The 21,281-nt window shown below is 42.1% G+C and overlaps 1 protein-coding gene across 5 annotated transcripts; it reads right to left on the minus strand.

Moving 5' to 3' along the window:
- Positions 1 to 1,409: 1,409 nt before the first annotated feature.
- Positions 1,410 to 19,617, minus strand: SLC26A2 (solute carrier family 26 member 2). 5 transcript variants are annotated; one of them, XM_046665259.1, is made up of 4 exons: positions 19,578 to 19,617; positions 8,200 to 8,373; positions 5,488 to 6,217; positions 1,410 to 3,999 (listed from the first exon to the last, which is right to left on the minus strand). In XM_046665259.1, exons 3-4 carry the CDS (start codon positions 6,190 to 6,192, stop codon positions 2,494 to 2,496), a joined length of 2,211 nt encoding a protein of 736 aa, XP_046521215.1. In that variant the 5' UTR covers positions 6,193 to 6,217; positions 8,200 to 8,373; positions 19,578 to 19,617; the 3' UTR covers positions 1,410 to 2,493. The 5 variants fall into 5 exon arrangements, with proteins under 5 accessions (XP_046521215.1, XP_046521211.1, XP_046521212.1 ...); XM_046665255.1 differs by lacking the exon at positions 19,578 to 19,617 and adding an exon at positions 19,399 to 19,567; XM_046665256.1 differs by lacking the exon at positions 19,578 to 19,617 and adding an exon at positions 18,714 to 18,929.
- Positions 19,618 to 21,281: the final 1,664 nt, after the last annotated feature.

Below are 21,281 nucleotides of genomic sequence, written 5' to 3' on the forward strand. Positions count from 1 at the left end.
TTTGCTAATTGCATAACGCTCCAGAATTGTTTATATCTATGTATGGATAGAAATGTCAGGAAGAGATCAAATCCTGTTACTCCATTCTTCGAAGAGGCTTCCCAAAATCTTTGGACTGACATTTGTTTGCTGTGCTAGTGTCTGTTGAATTATAGAGTCGTCTTGAACACGCACTCATTACTCTGTTACATGGCATTAGACATCCCTAATGGTCTGGATTCAAACCTGGCTTGGGGGAGGGACAAGAGGGATTAAAAACAAATGACTGACAAGACACTGTGATTTTACTATTAGTGTTCACAAGACTGGATAGAAAGGGCAAATACTGGCTACAAACAAACAAAACACAAACAGCAGTTAACATTTCTGAAATTCTAGACTTAAGTTCTAAAAGGATGTCAGAATTCAGGACACTATTACATTTAATCATGATGTCAATCACCTCAAAGGTAGAAATCCAGCTTTTCTACCAAGGAACTGCTTCATTTTAATAACAGAAAGGCATTTTTGATGTAAACAGATGGGCAGAGCTCTACCAATAGAAAAGCAACATTTGCAGTTTATGGATCCAGCAGAAAAGCTAAATATGTTCAAAAGTGTCCCATTCCAACAGATGTGCTACCCATAGGGTTTGCTTCTCATAAATATTTAAATTGTTTAGAATGCTGGACCAGGTTGAAAAATGATTTTGCATTTTTGCAATTATTTTGTTTTAAATGGTGTGGCTGTCTCAGCCTCATATAAATTAGTCTCTTGGTCCTAACTTTGGAAAACCTGTTTTTTTTCTCACCTATCAGATACAGAACTATAAGCTTTCAATGTCGGACACTCTTGCTTTTCAAAAGGAAATATTCTGTAGCCACAACTTGTGGCCAGCTATCACAAATAATACACCCACAGAACTTGGGTTGTACAAAGGTGATGCTTCTAAATCCTCTTGCATAATAGTTTTAGGTGGCCCAAAGAGTTAAAAGCTGTTGCTGTCATCGACATTTACTGTACATCAATAGAGTGCATGGCAGTAAGCATTAGCTTTGTTTTCACTAAAACATCTACAAATTAATTATTGATGTTCTTTTGGAAGCACTCTATTACTTTTATTGGTTACAGTAAACGTTTCTTGCAAAGTAAAGATGAACAGTAGTTTCTATTGAGAAAGACTTAATCCCCAGCCCATCCTTGCTAAAAAGCGTGGTAAGGAAAGAAGAGTCACTGCTAAGGAAACAAATTCTTTTTTAATTTTTTTTTTTGAAGAAGATTAGCCCTGAGCTAACATCTGCCGCAATCCCCCTCTTTTTGCTGAGGAAGACTGGCCCCGACCTAACATCCATGCCCACCTTTCTCTACTTTATATGTGGGATCCCTGCCACAGCATGGCTTGACAAGCAGTGCGTAAGTCTGCACCTGGGATCTGAACCTGTGAACCCCGGGCTGCTGAAGCAGAACGTGCGAATTTAACCGCTGCATCACTAGGCTGGCCCCAGGAAACAAATTCTTAAGGGAACCTGTCAATCTTTTTTTTTGGAATACATCCTCAAGTTTGCCAAAACCTCATTTAAAATGCTATATAGAATCGCTGAGTCAGCATTATGACTTTTATCGGGCAAGCTTGTTACTGGTCATCAGCCATAGCAGTTTAGGACAGATTCCATGGGAAACACACAACATAACTGAAGGCTAACACAGAGCTTAATGGTAGAGAAATACTCAGAATCAGGGACAGACAGAGATCACAGAAAAGACAGTAAGGATTCCTGTTATTCTTGCTGACTATGAAGAGTTTCTTGGTTACCTACTTACCCTAAACAAAAAGGCACGACTAAAAACATGACTACAAAGAGCGTTCTGCATAATGTGATGCTGGCTGGTAGGATTTCACAAACCAGCCCAGCCATCAGGTTCCTGATAAGACTGTGCCCATGGTTCCCAGCCTTAAGGCGAGGAATGGTGCTTTCCTATTAAAAGCCGTCTGGAGAGCAAAGACTGGAAATAGAGAAGCACAAGTACGAACAAACTCGTCTAGTTATTACCTTGTGCTCCAGAAGCCTTTTGATCTGCTGGTGCGTGAGCAGGCACAACATTCACTCCCTGCCTCCTTTCCACTACCTCTCCTGAGAGCCATGTCAAGGAGGCTCTGGCACCTCACGTAAATGCCAGCTACATCCCTGTACCTCCTGGAGAAGGAAGAGTCCAAATGTATCTCGTAAAACAGGATGGTAATTATGTTTACAGTTCAATTCAGTAGAATATTTACTTAATTCCAAGAATACCTCATATCTGCAAGAAGGCTTGAAACCACAGTATTTTCCTTTTTTTATTCTGCCTATCTATAAGTTCTGCTGCATTTGTGTATCTGCAAAGGACATCAGCTTCAAAGGAAGAATGCTGTCTAGCCAATAGGTTAAGATTTCAAGTTTGCAACATTTTCCAGCTCCATGGCTAGACAATATTCTTTCTTCCATCTACTTTCTCAACGAATCTGAGTCTAAAGACTCAGAGACCGTTGGGAATACATATTCCTTTCTGATTCTGAGGTTCTTCTGCAAAAGCCATCGCTTCATATACACTATAAAAGAGAAGGTTTTCTTCTTCATCTTTGCAATACTCTCCCCGAGCCAGGGAATCCCTCACAGAGGGATTGCATTGAGCCAGCAGAACCTGGATGCCAATGGCCTCATAATCTCTGCGAACTTCCTTCAGTGTATGGATCCCTGCTGTATCTAAAAATTGTATTGCACTACAGTCAATCACTATGGTACGGAGCTCCAATGGATCGTGGGAAAGTTGCACTGAAATTTCATTCTGGATTCCACTGAGAGTCACTGGTTGCTTTTTGATCTTTCTCTTTGCTGCCTTCTTCTGAGCTGCCTTTACTAAGACTGGGTTGAGAGTTTTTTTATATAAAGCAGATTTAAAACATTCTTTGTTTATGTAGTAGAGAGGGGCTACAAAGCGGAAAATCTTGATGCCCGGCCTAGCCTGAAGGTTCTTATAAGCAGACATGGATTCAAAGATTTCAGTCTCTTCCACTAAGCCAAGCAATGAAACCTTTGGCTTCTGAGTGCGGAGGATGACACAAAACATAGAAAAACAAACCCCTATAAGCAGGCCTAATTCAGTACTTATTAGTGCAGAGGACAGCATAGTAACAAACCAGATAACTGTATCCATTCTGCTAACCCTCCACATCTTGGGCAGATCCCTAAATTTATGTAGGGCTCCCCGGAGATTTACAATAGTGATCACACCAAGGACACTTTTCTGAAGGGAATAGAATAAAGGAGCTATTACCAGGAGGACCAATAGAAGAACCAGAGCTGTCATCACACCAGAAAGCTGAGTTTGGCAGCCTGTTGATTCTTTAACCAACGTCTTTGCAAGAGCTGCGCTAGTAGTAAAGCAGTGAAAGAAGGAAGGGATGATATTGCAAAAGCCAATGGCATACATTTCCTGATTAGCTTTGACTGTGTAGCCATGTTTCTTGGCAAACATCTCAGAAAGTGATACAGTGATAGCAAAACCAATGATAGAAATAGCTATTGCATCTACAGCCACACTGGGAATTAAGTTCCAGTCCGGTGCTTTGGGTGGCATAAACCCAGTAGGAATATGTCCAGCAATACTGGTATTGTATTTCTCATGTAGTTTTCCAAAATGAGAGGCTAATGTGGCTGCCACAACGACAACGAGTTCTGTAGGAATCGGTGCCTTAAGCTTGGACTTGAAGTGCTCATTGAGTTCTTTGGTTGGCAAAAGAACCAAAAGGCACAAAAGGCTGGTGATGAGATCACAGACATTGGTCTTGTGGATGTTTCTGAAGATATGTATCCAAGTAGTGATGAGTGAGCCCACGCCACTACTCCGAGGCAGGCTGAGCCCAAGGAGATACTTGGCCTGAGATGTAAGAATAGTGAAGGAGGCACCAGTAACAAATCCACTCAGCAAGGCATCTGAGAGGTAGACAGAAACAAAGCCCACTTGAAAGAAGCCCATCGCTACCTGGAAGGAAGGATATACAAATGTTAAACACTGATGGAAAAGAGCTTCGAATCCTGTATTACCCAGGCGTTTCTTTGCATAGAGACACACCATTAAAGCATCACAGAATGTCAGCTAGAAAAAAATGCAATCACGTCTCAATCCTCTAATTTTACATAGAGAGAGCTCATTTCTACTCAGAGGGCTAAGCAACTTGCCCAAGGTCACACTTACTCATTAGCCAGATGAGACAAGAATTTAGGATTCCTACCTTCTTGTACAATGGTTCTTAAACTTGAATAAGGTTCAGACCTCTTCCAAAAAGAAAAAATTCTCAAGGATCCATAAAAAACCATAAAAACTCAAATTGGAAAAATTCTTCTAATTAAAAAACCATGTATTTTCTTTAAATTACAAATCATTACCATAAAAGTAAAGTTTTAACTGGTAAAACCAAAAATTAGACTCACATAAAGACAGAATCACACTCTTGAAATTATTATGGAACTCTCTTTAATCTAACCTCACATTGAGAAACTATTCTCATCCAATGTATACGTGCTTATGCCATACTGCTTCCCACAGTAATTCTGCATCCTCAAAGATAGAACGTTTTCATTTCTTTTTCCTCTTCCGAATAATTCCTCAGAATTCTACCGCGCCCTTCCTCACTCGTGGTGAGGCATACTAACAAAAAGCAAAAATGGACTCTGAGGAGCACAACTCTTCTGCATGTCACCCCCTTCTCCCTTCCCTCCTCATCCAGGCACCAAATAAAGTGAGCCACTCCTCCCCTTCCCTTAGTGGTTCCAAATGCCCGTAATAGAGAGGAGCTTTAACGTTGGCACTGACTCCTGGATGCCAAAAGGCAGGGGCGTGATGATAATGGAAGATTAACGGCTTTTATGGGAGATCCAAGAAGAATTTCATTTCTAATCCTTTCTCCTGGGTGATAATATGAAATACCCATTCTCACCGTTTCCCTCCCCAACAGTCTAAGAGAACTACTATTTTGAGTGAGAGTTACTCACTAGAACAGCAATTCTAAAGGAAGTAGGGGGGTCATCTATTGTTTGAAAAACTCCTGCACTCCTCTCCCCAATCCGCATTCTCTTATCCTCCCACCTGATTGTTAACGCTGACTCTGCCAAGAACCAACCACACAGAATCCCAAGCAAACCAGTGTTTCTCAACATAGAAAATTAAGGAGTTGTACTAGGTGGTCTGAGGTCGCCTTCTGGTCTAAATTTTTACAACGGAATAATTAAAATCTGGCTGACTGATATTTATTGGTTAAGAGGCAGCCTAGGGTTGAGAAAACAGAAGCAGCCTTATCTTACCTGTGGAGTCAAACCAGCGTTTGAATTCTGGCTCTACCCCTCACATATCCTCTGCATTCAATAAATGATAGCCTTAATTATTATGATCTCTAAGATCCCTCACAGATCTGAGATTTCATGTATAGAGATTTCTTTTGCCAGAAACCACCACTTGTTCCATTGTTCTTACCTGATAAATTCCAGCCAGAAAGGTTACAGTGCTGCCAACTTTAATTGCATAGCAACTTCTGTCACATATCCTGCCTGACGTCTGGTTTAATGACGTGCTCCCATTTGAAACCATTCCTAAAGAAGGGGCAATATGGACTGTGTCGTAGCCAGCTTTGAGTAGTTCTCGGTCAACTACCTCACCAATCATAAGGCACAGTACTCCAAAAATGCCCACAGAGATGTGACGGGAGGTACCCAATAGGAAATAAATTAAGCTGGCAAAAAAAGATGTATATAGACCATAAATAGGTTCTTGACCAGCCAAGAGAGAATAAGCAATGGATTGGGGCACCAATAAGATGCCCACAATCAAGCCAGACATCACATCTCCTAAAATGTTTTTCTTCAGATCATATTTTGGGAGCCACTGCAAAACAGGTAGGAAACCAAAAATCATATTTTTTGCTTTGGTTGGACTGCACTGGCAACTCTTCTGCAGTTTTTTTATGACAAACTGCTTGAAGTTAGTATTTGATTTCTCTTGAGGTTCCATGTGGATCCTAGGATAAGGTCTGCATGGCTCACTGGCCTCAAATTGCTTGAAGTCAGTACTTGATTTCTTTTCACGTTCCAGATGGATCCTAGATGGAGGACTGTATCGGTCATTTCCTTCAAATGAGTCCTTGGGTGAAAGGACATGTGGCTCTTTACTTTCTGAAGACATTTCTGGAGATAGATGCTTCAGCCTCCTACCCCAAAGAAAACACCAGGGTTAACTGGTTAAGTAATTCTCAGTGCTCACACATTTTAACAGTCCTACTTGTCATTCATGAGAACTAAGAGTTCAGTTTGGGGGCAGGTACCTTACATGAACTTTCCTTAGTTGAGCCTCAATTGTGAAAGGGGGAAAAAAAAGAATTAGACCATAAATACCCAAGTCAAAGCAAATAATTCACTGGGTACAGGACTTCCCAAGAGAATAAATCATCAAGGATTCTTCTCCATCTCTGCTTGGCTCCTCCTGCAGTTTTTTCTCCAGAAAAGCTATCAGGCGGGCTGTCTCCTTCTTTCTATATGCTATCAACTGTCTTCTCTCCAGGTTTTTCACTCCTAGACATACTGCAAAACAGGATCTCATCCCAAACCTTGACCCCTACCTGCAAGTCCCTGAAACAAGGAAGCTGAACCTTTTTTATGGGGGAGAGGTGTCCCTTTTTATAACCCACTAACTGTTGAAAATAAACATAAAGGAGAAAGAGTGATAGAGTAAAGAAAAATGTTTTTGGAAAAAGAAAGAAACTAGAGCAAAATACATTTGGGTCTTTGAATAGCACCCCCTTGCTTGGTAGGAAAGAGGAGAGAGAAGCTGATTAGAGATTGCTGAGGCAAACAAAAGTCAAGAGCATAGGAGGGGCTGAGGGGGCAAATGTCTGACATATGCTCTGGAAAGTTTCAATCTATTCTACTTTGTTCTAGAATAGAGTCATATCTGCCCTGTGGGCAGGGCCCATGTTCACGCAAAGAAAGATTCGCTTTACTATTAAGGACTCATTCTGAACACAGGCTGAACGGAGGACTAATGTTGCCCTCTCCTTCCACTTGGAGGGTAACGAGGTGATCCTCCATCTCTGGGTCCTAAACTACAGAACTAGGGCCATGGGACCTACCACTAAGAACTGCAGGGAAACAAAGGTGGTAAAACTAAGCAAAAAGAGAGAAGGAACAACAAAAAAATAAGTCATTGTAATAAGAGTAAAAAAGAGGAGGAAAAAGAAACAGGCTCTCAAAGGAATAGAGTGTAAACTATTTACCAAATACTTCACAAATCAGTGCCTTTGTGATGTTAGCGTAGCTTAGAAGGGCCATCCACCTCTCTGCCTGTCAAGATCGTAATCATTTTTAAAGCCAAGTTAAAATGCTGCCTCTTACACAAAGCACTGCCCAATCTCTCCTAGCCCCGATCAATCACTATACCCTGTGTCCCACTGCATAGTGCACCTCCATTATAGTACTAATGACATTCTTTGTTTTTTTTAATTTTTTTTTTTTTGGTGGAAGATTAGCCCTGAGCTAACTGCTGCCAATCCTCCTCTTTCTGCTGAGGAAGACTGGCCTTGAGCTAACATCCATGCCCATCTTGTTCTGCTTTATATGTGGGACACTTACCACAGCATGGCTTGCCAAGCGGTGCCATGTCCACACCCAGGATCCGAACCGGCGAACCCTGGGTTGCCAAAGCCGAACATGCACATTTAACTGCTGCGCCACTGGGCCAGCCCCCAACTACATTCTTATATTATTTACATAGGAGCCGCTCCAGCTCCTGGAAGAAAGGACATCTCGTTCCTCATGGTAATCATCAATGAATGTAAAACAGTAACTCTGAGATAGCAGGCTTACACAATCTTTGAATGAAGAAAAGAATAAATGAATAAACAAATTTATGACTGTAGCCAGACAGAGATAAAATATATTAGATAGAGGACTCAGGAAGCTTCCTGTTTTGGAACTGACAGAAAAATAGGCCCTTGTGAGATTCTATAAACCTAAGGTTATCAAGAAGCCATAATCCAGGACCCATCACCTATTCAAGATCCCAAGATATGTAAAAGTAACCCACATTAATTTTGTTTAGGATGAAGGATCATCACACTGAACAAGAGCCAAATAACAGTTACTTTGGTGGTCTTGTTAAGTAGATAATGAAGAAAAGCTTTCAATGACCACTTACCCTGAGCAAGTCGATTAGATTGGTGGACACACAGCAGATCTTTGTTCCTCACTGCAACCCGTCTGTGACTCTTCTCACTTCCTACTTTCAGGCCACACTAGTCCGAGTACATTTCTCATGTCCTTCTTTTGGAGCAGCTCTTGGTGATTTCTGGGTCAAAAGCCTTTTCCAAACCTAAGATATGTAAAAGAGGGATAATAAAAAACTAACAAAATCCAAATCTTGCCCTATATGACTACAATCTGGGAATGAAAAAGACAAAAATTAATATTTTCTATCATCAGTAAAGTTGAGTCAAAGAAACAATCAATGAAATTGAAGACAGAGCTATAGAAATTGCCTAAACTGAAACAAAGAGAAAAAAAGAATTAAAAAAACACAAAAAACAGTAACAATGTAAGAGAACATTCGAGAGCTGTGAGACATATTAAACAACCTAACATATGCAGAACTAGAATCTCAAAAGAAGAAGACAGAGAATGTGCAGAAGAAATATTTGAAGACATACTGGCAAAGAATTTTCCAAAATTAATAAGAAACACCAAACCATAGATCCAAGAATCTCAGAGAACACCAAGGACAAATATAAAAACAAAACCCCACACCTACACATATCATATTCATGCTACTGAAACCAAAAGACAAAGATAAAAGGCGGAAGACAGGCAAAGAAAAAAACATACATTATATACAGGGGAACAAAGATAGGAATTATAACAGACTTTCCTATTGGAAATCATACAAGCTAGAAGACGATGGAGTGATACTTTTATCACAGAAATATAACTGTCAACCCAGAATTCTATACCCAGAGAAAATATCTTTTAAAAGATGAAAGAGAAATAAAAACTTTCTCAGATAAACAAACACTATGAGAATTTATTCCAAGTAGAACAGCACTACTATATACACATATAGTAGACAGAAACTCAGGTCTGCACAACAATACACAACAAATAAATAAAGTCCAGGAAATGGAATAAATGAAGATAAAATCAAATTTTTTAATTAAAAAAATCTTTAATTGCTCTAAAAGATAACTGTCAAAGCAAAACTAGGAATGCATTTTGTTTATAGCATATACAAAATAAACTATATGAAAACAATAGCACAAAGAATGGGAGGAGGAATTGAGAGTGGTAAGGTCTTACAAGATGTGAAATGACATATTATTATTTGAAAGTAGGCTCTGATTAGTTAAAGATGTATATTGTAAACCCAAGGGTAGCCACTAAATTTTTTTTTCAAGGTAAAAATAATAGGTCAATTCTGGAGATAAGAAGGAATCATAAAAAATTCTCAATTAACACAAGAGAAAGCAGAAAAATAGGAAAAAAAGAGACCAAAAACAGATGGAACAAAATGAAAACCAGCAGCAAGATGGTAAAGTTTAATCTGAACATATAAATAATCACATTAAATGTGACTGTCTAAACATATCAATTAAAAGACAGAGGATCATCAGATTGGAGAAAAAGATAAGACCCAACTATATACTGTCTATAAGAAACCCACTTTAAATATATAGATAGATTATAAAGTGAAAGGATCTGCCCAATTTAGTAACTTATTTAGCTTGTAAGTGACTCAGCCAGGTAATAAAATCCAGATTTTAGGATTCCAAGAATAGCTCTTTTTTGAGCATGGCACTATTCCTACCACCTATCTAATTAGCTTTCTCTAACTTCAGGTGCTTCTAAACACTTCAGAATTCAGCTACTCTACATATCCCAGTTTCAAATACTTGCTGCCCAAAATAACCTAGCACTGATATCTACAAATTTGTACCTAACTCTCCTTTCTCTATAGGCATGGTCTTTTTCCATCTTTAGCTCTCAAACACAGGTTATTCACTCACAGACAGTCCTAGAAGTGCAACTGATTCAGCCATTAATCTGAATCCTAAAGCTATCTATTGTCTCCTTACCTATTCTACTTACCCCTAAGATTCTCCTCAAAACTGTTTATATCTTTTCTTTTTAAAACCCAAAACAATATAAAACTACATTAAAAATTATCTTAAACTAAATTGTTTTATGACCTCCATACAAATTAAGCTCCTGAGAGCAAGCTCCATTCTGGGTCATCTTTGTGTGCCCAAAGTATCCAGGCATATGCTTTCCAAAACAGGAGCTACAATGTTTGCTAAACACATAACCCAAACAGAGAAAAGGAGGATGGAAGGCAATATTTCCTCTCAAGTGGAAATATCTACTTTGGAACATATTTTTCAAATATCCCTTTTTGCATACAAATTCTCCAACTTCCTCAAACCTATTATTGCCTTCAATTTTAGTATTCACCAATCGCATTAGTTACATTAATTATGAAAATTAAGAAATTACAGTGTTTATCCGTGAAATATGGTCTGCAACCAGACTTCCATTTTAAGAAGGTTGGGCTACAAACTACACATTCAATAAAGTTCAATAAAGCAGGATTTTACTCTATTATCTAGACTAATTTCCCCCTTTATTAACATCGACAACTGAGAGTAGACTAACTCAAGAAAACACCTGAACCTTCCACATTACTGGAGGAAAAAAACAATAAAACATTTTTGAAAAATACATTTACATATGCATATATTGAAGTATAATGGCAGTATAGGCAACACAAAAGAAAAGACATTCTGTACTTTCTTTTTTAATCGAGCACATGCAGCTGTGACTATCTAGAAAGTGGTCTTAACCAGGTGACTAAACAGCGGCACTGGCACAACTTCCCGTGTGAATTACTGAGTCCAAGAGCACTGGACTAGAATAGAGGGACATCTCTTCTAGATAAGCCGATAGTGGTCAGCCAACTTCTATTTGAAAATTTGCAGTTATAAGTGAAACAATGTCTACTTTGAGCAAGCAATTACAGCATATAATTTTAACTAATAGTGCATACAAAACACTTTGGCAACTTGTGAAACTGAAATGCCCTTTCAGAGGGTGACAGTTTTCAGAGGAGAATGGTAAAGTCCGCCTCTGCAACATAATGGTTCCATATTCATGCTCTGCTCTCACTGTGTATATGCCACAACATCACTGCTAAATAAAACTGAAGCTGCCAATTACTATGACCATAGCGTCTAAGCAGGGGAGAAATCTGCAAGAGCTGGAATAGTTTAGAAAGGCTTCAAGGGGGGCCAGCCCGGTGGCGCAACAGTTAAGTGTGCACATTCTGCTTCAGTAGCCTGGGATTCACCAGTTCGGATCCTGGGTGCGGACACAGCACCTCTTGGCACACCATGCTGTGGCAGGCGTCCCACATATAAAGTGGAGGAAGATGGGCACGGACGTTGGCTCAGGGCCAGTCTTCCTCAGCAAAAAGAGGAGGACTGGCGGCAGATGTTAGCTCAGGGCTAACCTTCCTCGAAAAGAAAAAAGAAAGGCTTCAAGGGAAGAACATATCTCACCTGGGCTCTGAGGTCCAGGTCAGAGCTGAGAAGACGAGGAGGACTTGGAAAATGGATGAGGGAGAGAAGAACAAACAGCAACAGTTCTGAGGTTGCAGGAAAAGAATCAGGAATTAGAATGCTATGTTTAAAGCATGGATGCATGTGGGAGATTAGTGGGAGAGGATGCTGGAGAGGGACCTGGGGGGGATTCTGGAGGCCCCTGGACGCCAGGTTAATAAAAGTACACTTTAATCTGCAGGCAGTGCACAGACCCTGAAGGCTTTTGAGAAAATCACTGTATCACTCATTTGATAAATAATTATGTATTATCTTATTATATCTTCTGGTTATTTAATTCTTCTACTAAGCAATTAATAATTTACTTTTTTGCCTTTTATGAATAAAAAAATAGTTCAAGATTGTTTAGAAAAACAAACCTAAACCATAAACAGGTAAAAGCAAGGCAGAGTCCCTGTTTACACAGTCCCATCTGATCCTCCAACTCACTGTTGTCAGACAAGTCCAGACAAGAGCACAGCGCTGGAAGGCCCAGGGGAGTCAAGGATGAGCAAGGGCTTCTGTGTCCATCTCCATCCCACTCACAGGTGCCTGCAACCAGGATGGCTGGAGCCCAGGCAACTGTCCAAGGCCCTTGCTCTAGATTGAGAAGTTAACACTGAGACTGGCCCCCTGGAGGAAAAGGAAGGACCACTCCCCATCAGATGAAATTTCAGACTCATCTTTGTTCTGTAGGCTGCAGCGTTTGCTTACTCTACAAATATTCATAAGTGCCAATCAGCCTTGCAAGGCTGGACTGATTAACTTTTCCACGTGAGCTCCTACACATTGGGTATTACTCTTCATCAAATCATAAACATCTGCCTACTATAAGCTAACCACTGTGCTAGACACAATGCATCAGAACCTAGACCCCAAACCTAGGAGTCATTCTTTCTTTTCTCAATCCCCTACTCTCATATATATTCCATTAGTAAGCCCTGTCTGCTCTACCTTGAATAATATACCCATTCTCTCCCTACTGCCAAAAGTTTCTGGAATCCAATCACATCTCACTACCCTCCAGCGTCATACCTCACCTGGGCCACTCTAACACCCTACAATATCTGAAGCTGCATACCTCTCCACCCTCATTTCCTATTGGCCTTCTTGCTGTTCCTGGAACAAGCCAAGTTGATTTTCTTCTTAGGGTCTTTGCACTTGCTCAAGTTCTCTTTGCCTGGAATAATCATTCCCCAGACATTTGCAGGCCTCTTCTCATCCTTTCAGGTCTCACCTATTTCACTTCCTTAGAGAGGCCTTCCTTGATCATCCCAAATAAAATAACAGCCCCATCCCATCATCCTCTAAACCCTTACCTGGCTTTATCTCCTTCATAGCACTTGCAACTTCTGAAATTATATTACGTATTTATACATTTTTAAAAACCTATTATTTATAGTCTTTCTCATATGTACTGTACCCCCAGTACCAAGAACAATGCTTAACACATAGTAGGAGATCAGGAAATTCTGGCTAAAAGGAGTAAGAAACACAGTTTCTACCCACAATCAGTGGGTATATACCGAGTTCTAAATAGATAAACTATAACACTCTAAGTGCCAGGGCCGGCCCCATGGCTAAGCGGTTAAGTTCACATGCTCCGCTTCAGTGGCCCAGGGTTTTGCCAATTCGGATCCTGGGCGCAGACCCAGCATCGCTCATCAGGCCATGCTGAGGCAGAGTCCCACATAACACAACTAGAAGGACCTACAATTACAATATACAACTATGTACAGGGGGGCTTTGGAGAGAAGAAGAAAAAAAAGATTGTGGCAACAGATGTTAGCTCTGGTGCTAATCTTTAAAAAAAAAAAAAAAAAAAAACCACTCTAAGTGCCATAACAGATGTTTGAAGTATTCTGCAAGTGAAGAAGAGCTGCAGGCCAATATGAAGAAGATGAAAAGTAAAGAAAGGAAATGAAACTCAGGCAAGTGACATGTCCCAATATAATCCAAGACCTAAAAGGCCAGAGTCCTGGAGTGAAGTTGCAGGAGATAAAACTGCAGTGAAAGGTCAGTTCCTTATGTAATCCCAAGAAGCCTGGACTTATCCCGTAAGCTTTCTGACAAAGGCATACTCCAAGGCAGGGCAAAGATGGACGAGGTCTGACATTTCAATGATACCACTAGATAAGAGAGGATGCTTAAAGGAGATGGACAAACCTAAGATGAATTCTGAGGTAGACGACACAAAAGGACAGTGTATGGGAATATGGAGGAGGAAATGGAAAGGTAATCAACAAAAAGTGTGACTTTAGCTTTCCTAGGTTTGAGATTTCTATAAGGTATACAAATGAGCATGCCCAGTAAGCAATTAAAAATGGGAGGTCTTAAGCACAGGAGAAAAGCCAAAACTGGAAAAATGGGGTGGGTGAGGGGTATATAGGTCATCAGCACACAAACGGTACCTCATTCTTCTCTGAATTACCATTGTTTAGATGTTCAATAAACATTTGTTGAATATACACTTTATCTTCCCAACTAGATTAAAAATTATTCAAGGAGATGTTTTATGCTTTTTGTGTAGTCTCACAATACCTAGCACAGAACTGGGCACACAGGAGGCACTTAATAAGTAGTTTTTGATGGATAGATTGGTTTTTATTTTAAAAAGTTATTATAACAAAAAAAATTTCAGAAAGAATGAACTTTGGGGCCAGCCCTGGTGGCCTACTGGTTAAGTCTGGTGCACTCTGCTTCAGCAGCTCGGGTTTGGTTCCTGGGCACAGACCTACACCACTCGTCTGTCAGTGGCCATGCTGTGGTGGTGGCTCACATACAGAAAGAGAAAACCAGCAACGGATGTTAGCTCAGGTGAATCTTCCTCAGCCAAAGAAAAAAATAAAGAATTAACTTTGACTTTTTAAATCTGATATTTGTTTCTTTGAAAGATAACTGATATTGTTGCTGGTGGTAATGTAAAATGGTGCAATCACTGTGGAAAAGTTTGGTGGCTCCTCAAATAGCTAAACAGAATTATCATATGACCCAACAATTCCATTCCTAGGTATATATTCCAAAAGAATTGAAAATAAGGACTCAAACAAATACTTGTATGCCAATGTTCTTAACAGCCTTATTCACAGTAGCCAAAGGTGGAAACAACCCCAGTGTCCATCAGCAGATAAATGGATAAACAAAATATGGTATAAGCCATGCAATGGAATATATTCAGCCATTTAAAAGGAATGAAGTTCTGATACTCTTCATCTACAAACGTGGATGAACTCTGAGACCACTATGCTAAGAGAAAGAAGTCAGACAAAAAACAACAAATATTGTATGATTCCACTTATATGAAATATCTAGAATAGGCAAACTTATAGAGACAGAAAACAGATTAGAGGGGCTGGCTTCGTGGCTGAGTGGTTAGCTTCATGCACTCCGCTTTGGTTGCCCAGGGTTTCCCCAGTTCAGATCCTGGGTGCGGACATGGCACCACTCATCAAGCCATGCTGAGATGGCTTCCCAGATAGCAGAGCCAGAAGGACCTACAACTGGAATATACAACTATGCACTGAGGGGCTTTGGGGAGAAGAAGAAGGAAAAAAAAAAAGATTGGCAACAGATGTTAGCTCAAGGTACCAGTCTTTAAAAAAAAAAAAAAAAAATATATATATATATATATATATATATATTTTAGAGGTTACCAAGGGCTGGGGGGAATGCAGAGTGATTGCTTAATGGTTATAGAATTTCTGTTTCAAGTTCTGGAAATGGATAGTAGTGATGCTTACACAACACTGTGAATGTACTTAATGCCACTGAGTTGTACACTTAAGAATGGTAAAATGGCCAATTTTATGTTACATATATTTTAACATACACAAAACCAGGAGGAAAGAAAGCAAACTATAGCACTGTAAGGTTCTTAATATGAAATGGCACATCACTCAAAGGTAGAGAGTGATAAGTTAAAGATGCAAACTATAAAACCTTAAGCAATCCCATCAATAACAAAGAGTTATGGCTAATAAACCAACAAAGGAGATAAAACAGAATAATGGAAAATACTAAATAATCCAGAAGAAGACAGAGAAGGAGGAAATAAATAGCAAGCATATAAAATAACCTAGATCTAAAATTTGTGGAAAACTTGAAGTCTTAACATTAACCTAACATTAACATGAACAACTCACCTACCAAAAAAGTCTCTTCTCTTGATATGGAAAAATCCCAGCTAAACTAGGCTGGAGTAGGCGTGGGCTGTGTAGTTCGGAAATAATTTTCCAGTACACACAGTGCTTGTAAGCAGTGGGACCGTGACTGGAACCAAAGCCTGTTTGAGTCAAACCTACTCTCTCTCTGTCTCTGGGCTGCTTATTTTAAAACTTTCTAAATCTTCAGAAAGTTGCAAGAATGATCACGGAACACCGGTATACTCACAATCCACCTATTCAGCAATTTAACAATTCACCAATTGTTAACGTTTTTCCACATCTGCACTTTTGCACTCTCCATACACACAGGTTGGTTTGTTTGGGGTTTTTTGTGTGTTTTTTCCCTGAATTATTTGAAAATTGCAGATATACTTTAGCCTTAAGCACGGAATTGAACCAACATGTTTAATCACTAAGCTATGCTGCCTGTTCTTCAAAAGAAGCATTCATTTACGACATGAGAGCAAACCACCTGGATACTCTTCAAAAATTGGCAGTGCCTCCCCACCTCCTACTGAATACAGCCTAAAAACTTCAGTAGTCTTCTCTCTATGAATAAGCCTGAAACAGCCTTTCTTTTGCTTCCTTCCACGCACCAGTGTGCCAGTCACCAATCCATGATATATTCAGCATCCTCTGCTCTTCTGGGCCTTTGCTAGTGTTGTTCCTTCAGTCTAGGATGCCTTTCCCTTCTATCTCCATCTATCTCGGTCCTTTTTCTAATCCTTTAAGGCTCACTTCAAACACCATAGGATAAGGGGGTTGAAACTTCTTAGGCTACGCTTCCCCAACATGTTACAGATAATTATTTAGCACTTCAGTTCACACGTCTGTCAAACTAGAGTATACATTTAAAGGCAGACATCAAGTCATCTTCTTTTCCACAAAACCTAGCACATAACACAGTGCCTCACACTTGGTATGTATGGCTACACACCTATATTTACTGAACTGAACAAAGAGGTGAAGTTTCAAGCGAACACAATAAAGACAAGAAAGTCTTCCTTATTTTCCAGTTATCACAAGTGATTAACAATGTTCATTTACGTCTGTGATGCAAAAAGAACCACCGGCAGAAGGCTCCTATCAGTAGCACAAGTACTACGACACGCTGTTTCTAGTATAACGCCCCATAAAAGACAAAACAATAAAATACCTGACAGAAAAATAACAATGTAAAACCACGATCAAATAATTAAATAGTGCCTTGCAAAGTGATTTACTGCTTTCAAAAAGATTTCACATACATCTCTCATTTGCCTCCTCAATAAATCAGGGAACAGATTATGAATTCCTATTCTCCATATGAGAAAAATCAAAATTCAGTCACTTGCTCAACTGGTAGGACCAGATTCTCAAACCTCATCTTCCAATTTCCAAGCTTGGCTCACTTTCTAACTTACCAGATGGCCCCCAAATTTGTTTCCTTGCTAAGAGATCTTAGGAGCTGGTTCAAAGCAATACTTTGTGGCCAAGTTCTCAACTCATTGCTGAGTCTCTTACTAATTTTAATAAGCAAGGGTTACAAACTGCTTGAAGCCGGTTTGGTAAAAGGATTAAGAACAAAATTATTTTTATCTTTCATATTACACACACACACGGGTAACTTTTTCTTTTTCTTTTAGGACCAATAAGGTAAAATTTACCTCTGTAGCTATATTTTGGCTAGAATAATTAGTAGCCTAGACCAGTGTCAAACAAGCCAAGCAGGCTCCTGCCTCCGTCTACTTTTGCTGGCCTTCTAACTGAATGCTACTGCTCACTCTGTTCATAGCTTTTCCCTGCCTGTCTTTTAGGTTTTTGCTCAGACACTGCCTTAATCAGTTCCTTCCCAGACACAATCTATCAAACAGCACCCCCGCTGCCGCCATGCCCCCTCCGGGGCCCATCCCTGCCTTGTACCCCTATCCCCTTTGCTTTATTTTTCTCCCTGCCCCTTCTCACCATCTCATATTATACATTTATTTTTTTGGTAATTGGCTATCTTTCCCATAAAGGCAGTGACTCGCTATTTTGTTCACAGCTGGATCCCCTGAATAAGCATTTAACACATATTTGTTGGTCAAATGGAAGAAGGATAGTTTCACACCTATGTGGTAAGGAAAAAAGAGTTACCCCTCCCCCTTTCCCCCAACACACCAGAGCCAAGTTTGTGCCAAGAAATTATACTTTGGCAAGAATCTGCCTGGGGGTTTACGCTTACTAAAAGTGATGTCATGGCTCAAACATCACCCCTAGTAAATCTAATCTAGATTTGTCCAAAGCCCTGAATATGTCATCTCCAGATCTTCCCCTAGGAGGCAGCACATTATAGTACAATGATATCCAAATACAGAAATAACGTTAAAATGCAGACTCTTGGGCAAATCAAGCGATGACATCCAAGACTCAGCACCCTGGGTGATTCTGAGTCAGGGAGCTGGGGCCATACTTGGAAAATCACTGGATACGTTCTGGAATCAGACACATCTCTATCCAGATCCCAGCTACCCTGTTCAACAGCTGTATGGCGCTGGGTGAAAATCTTCATTTTACTCAGCATCAATCTCGCACCTGTAAAATGGGGATAACAATACCTAACTTGCAGGGTTGTTGCAAAGCTAACACAAGTAAAGCATCCAGTACAGTGCCTGGCACATAGCATCTGCTCAATAAATGACAGCTACTAGTCTCTGCCCCTTGACATTCCTGAAGGAAAAAATGGGCTCATTTCTTCCCACCAGGTTTGGCTCTCCATTTCTCATGGTCTCAATTTTCAAAAAACAGAACTTCTGCTTAACCCCAATACTGGATATCAAATTACTTCCAGACTTCACAGAAAGAGCCCTGGGGACAAGGAGAAACAAAAAGAAGGTACTAGAATGGGTGCCAGCAAGAAGTTTAAGTCCTGAATGCTTCTAACTCACCGTGGTCCCCAATGTGTGCAAGGAAAGAGCCCAGCCTAATATTCCACGACTTCGGGAGAACTGGGTACAAGTCCTAGCTCTGCAAATAACTTGCTGAGTAATTTCGGGCAAGGCCCTGGCCCTTTCGGTGTCCTTTCCGTGTCCCCATCTATCCAGCGAAAGAATTTCAACTTAGTCTATGAGTCTCGAAAACTACAGGTCTTGATTTGTACTTAACCAGGTGTGTGGTTTTAAAAACCAAGATAAGTCCTCTCTCGTGTCCAAGCCTCAGCTTCCCCATCTGTCCAAGGGGTGGGGGATGGGGGGTGGAAGGGTGGTCGTGGCTGGTATCTCCTCGGTCCTGCTGCCAGATATCTGACGGCTATCAGACGAGACGGCTCGTCGAAGACTCGGGGCGAAGAGCAGCACCGTTATGAGCGAGGTGCGGGGGCACCGGCTTGACGTGTGGGGTAGAGAGTGGAGAGTGGGCAGCCCTCGGCCAGAGGAGCGGGGTCGGGTCACCGGGGCTCTGACACTCGCCCCCGCCGCCGCCGACCGAGGGAATAACCGCGACGCAAGCCCGTCGGTGCGGGCTTCCTCCCACCACGCCCAGGACCCAGGCCAGGGCGACCGTGGAGGCGCCGCCGACCGCGTGGAGGCGGGCGCCGCTCCTTCCCCCTTCCCGCGTCCCCTCCCCTCTTCTCACCTCTCGGGGCCGGGCCGGCGTCCTCGGCCGTGGCGGGGCTAAGGGGACCCGGCGGCGCGGGCGGAGACCGGGCCGGCCTCCCTTTAAGCGGGCTGTCCCCTTCCCCGCCCATCACCCAGCCCCCCCGAGGAGGCGGGACCCCGCCAGCCAGGACGCGGGGAGCGCCGGCCGGTACCCACCCGCAGGGGAGGAAGGCGCCGCCAGCACTAACGCCCGGCGCGGCAGTCACGTGGCACCGCGGCGAGCGACGCGGCCGCCAGCCAATGACGCGGCTCGGACCGGCGGGGGTGCCGCCCCCTGGCCGCTTTCCTCCTCGCGACTGGCTGCCTGAGCAGAGGGGCCACGCGGCCCTGAGTCTTAGGGACATTCATCACCCCGCTCTGGGGAGCGGTGAATCATCGCGGGGTGGACAGATCCTGGGTTCCCGGCCTCAACCGCCAGCGTATAGGGAGGAAGAAGCACCAACGGAGACGCGGAAGCGCTCCGTCTAGAGCTGCAGAGTGCTCTGCGTTTGCGAGGGGCATCGTCTTCATCTCGGATTCCCGGGGACCCAGTTCCCTCCCACCCACCTTTATAGATGGGGAAATGGGAGCCCTCAATGGGGAAGGGTCAGCTAGCAAGTTAGAGGCTCTTGCCCCAGTGTAACTTATCCTCCACCACAGGTTCTAATAGCCAGAGGCTCTTTTTCAGATGTAAATAAAAATGTAAGAATAAATATGAAATGTAATTCCAGTCCTCGTTTAAAACCCTCAGGGCCTCTCCTTGATGTTTACAGATAAAATCAAATCCTTCCCTATCCCCTCAAAGCCGTGAACGCTCTGGGCCGTGGCCCTTGCCCCTCCCCCCCCCCCCCCCCCCCCCCCCGCCTCGCGTGTCTCCCTCCCTCACTACGATGCACCCCTCCTGGCCTCCTTTGCCCGTCAGGCGTGATCTCTTTCAGGACCTGAACACTGGTTCGGTTTACCTGGTTTCTTCTTGTCTGTCAAGTCTCAGCCTAAACGCTCAGCGCCTTCTCTGCCGGTCACATCCTAGCATGTTGTTTCGATTGAATTATGTGCCCCGAACTGGGCGCTATCTGATACTGAGTACACGTTAGTTTGTTCATTCTTCCTCTTGTTTAAAGCTTTCCGGGCCCACTAGATGGGAACGGAAGAGGACCTGTGAAAGAAGCAAAAGGGTTATCTTCCTTTCCTTCCCTTTCTAAGGAACCTCTTCACAGTCATTTAAGGAACTCCCTTTCTTATCGAGAGATGATCAAGGTTCTGTCACCCACGAGATTCAGAACTTCCAGTCACAAGCCTAACAGGATCAGAGCGCCTGGGTTTTCTACTCCTGATTGCTGTTCCCTTATGACTGAGACAAATCACTTTACCTCAATGGGCATCGATGCTCTCACCTTTGAACGGGTCATGAATGGCTCCACACCGCGGCCTGGAGAGGGTCAAGGGAGACAATGGGTGTGAGGTACTTTGTCCACTCCTTATGGGCTACAGAAGTAGCGGAATGGCAACAGTTGCCAGTTTCTGGATGCTCAAAGCTCTTCCCATTCATGATCTTAGAATTTTCACAGCAGCGTTTGAGAAGGTGCTGTATGATCATGTGCCACATGATGATATCTCGGTCAAGGAGGGACTCCGGATACGACAGTGGTCCCATAAGATTAGTACCAGACAGCCTAGGTGTGTGGTAGGCTATAACGTAGGTTTGTGTAAGTACACTCTGATGTTCATACAAGGCCGAAATCACCCAATGAGGCGTTTCTCAGAATGTATCCCCTTACATTAAGTGAGGCACGCCTGTCATATGATTCTCTCTCTATAGGTGAGGAAATGAGACTCACATGTTAGGTGACTTGTCCAAGGCCCCACAGTTGATAAGTGACA

This window comes from Equus quagga, chromosome 7 (assembly GCF_021613505.1).
Source record: "Equus quagga isolate Etosha38 chromosome 7, UCLA_HA_Equagga_1.0, whole genome shotgun sequence".
Taxonomy (NCBI): Eukaryota; Metazoa; Chordata; class Mammalia; order Perissodactyla; family Equidae; genus Equus; species Equus quagga.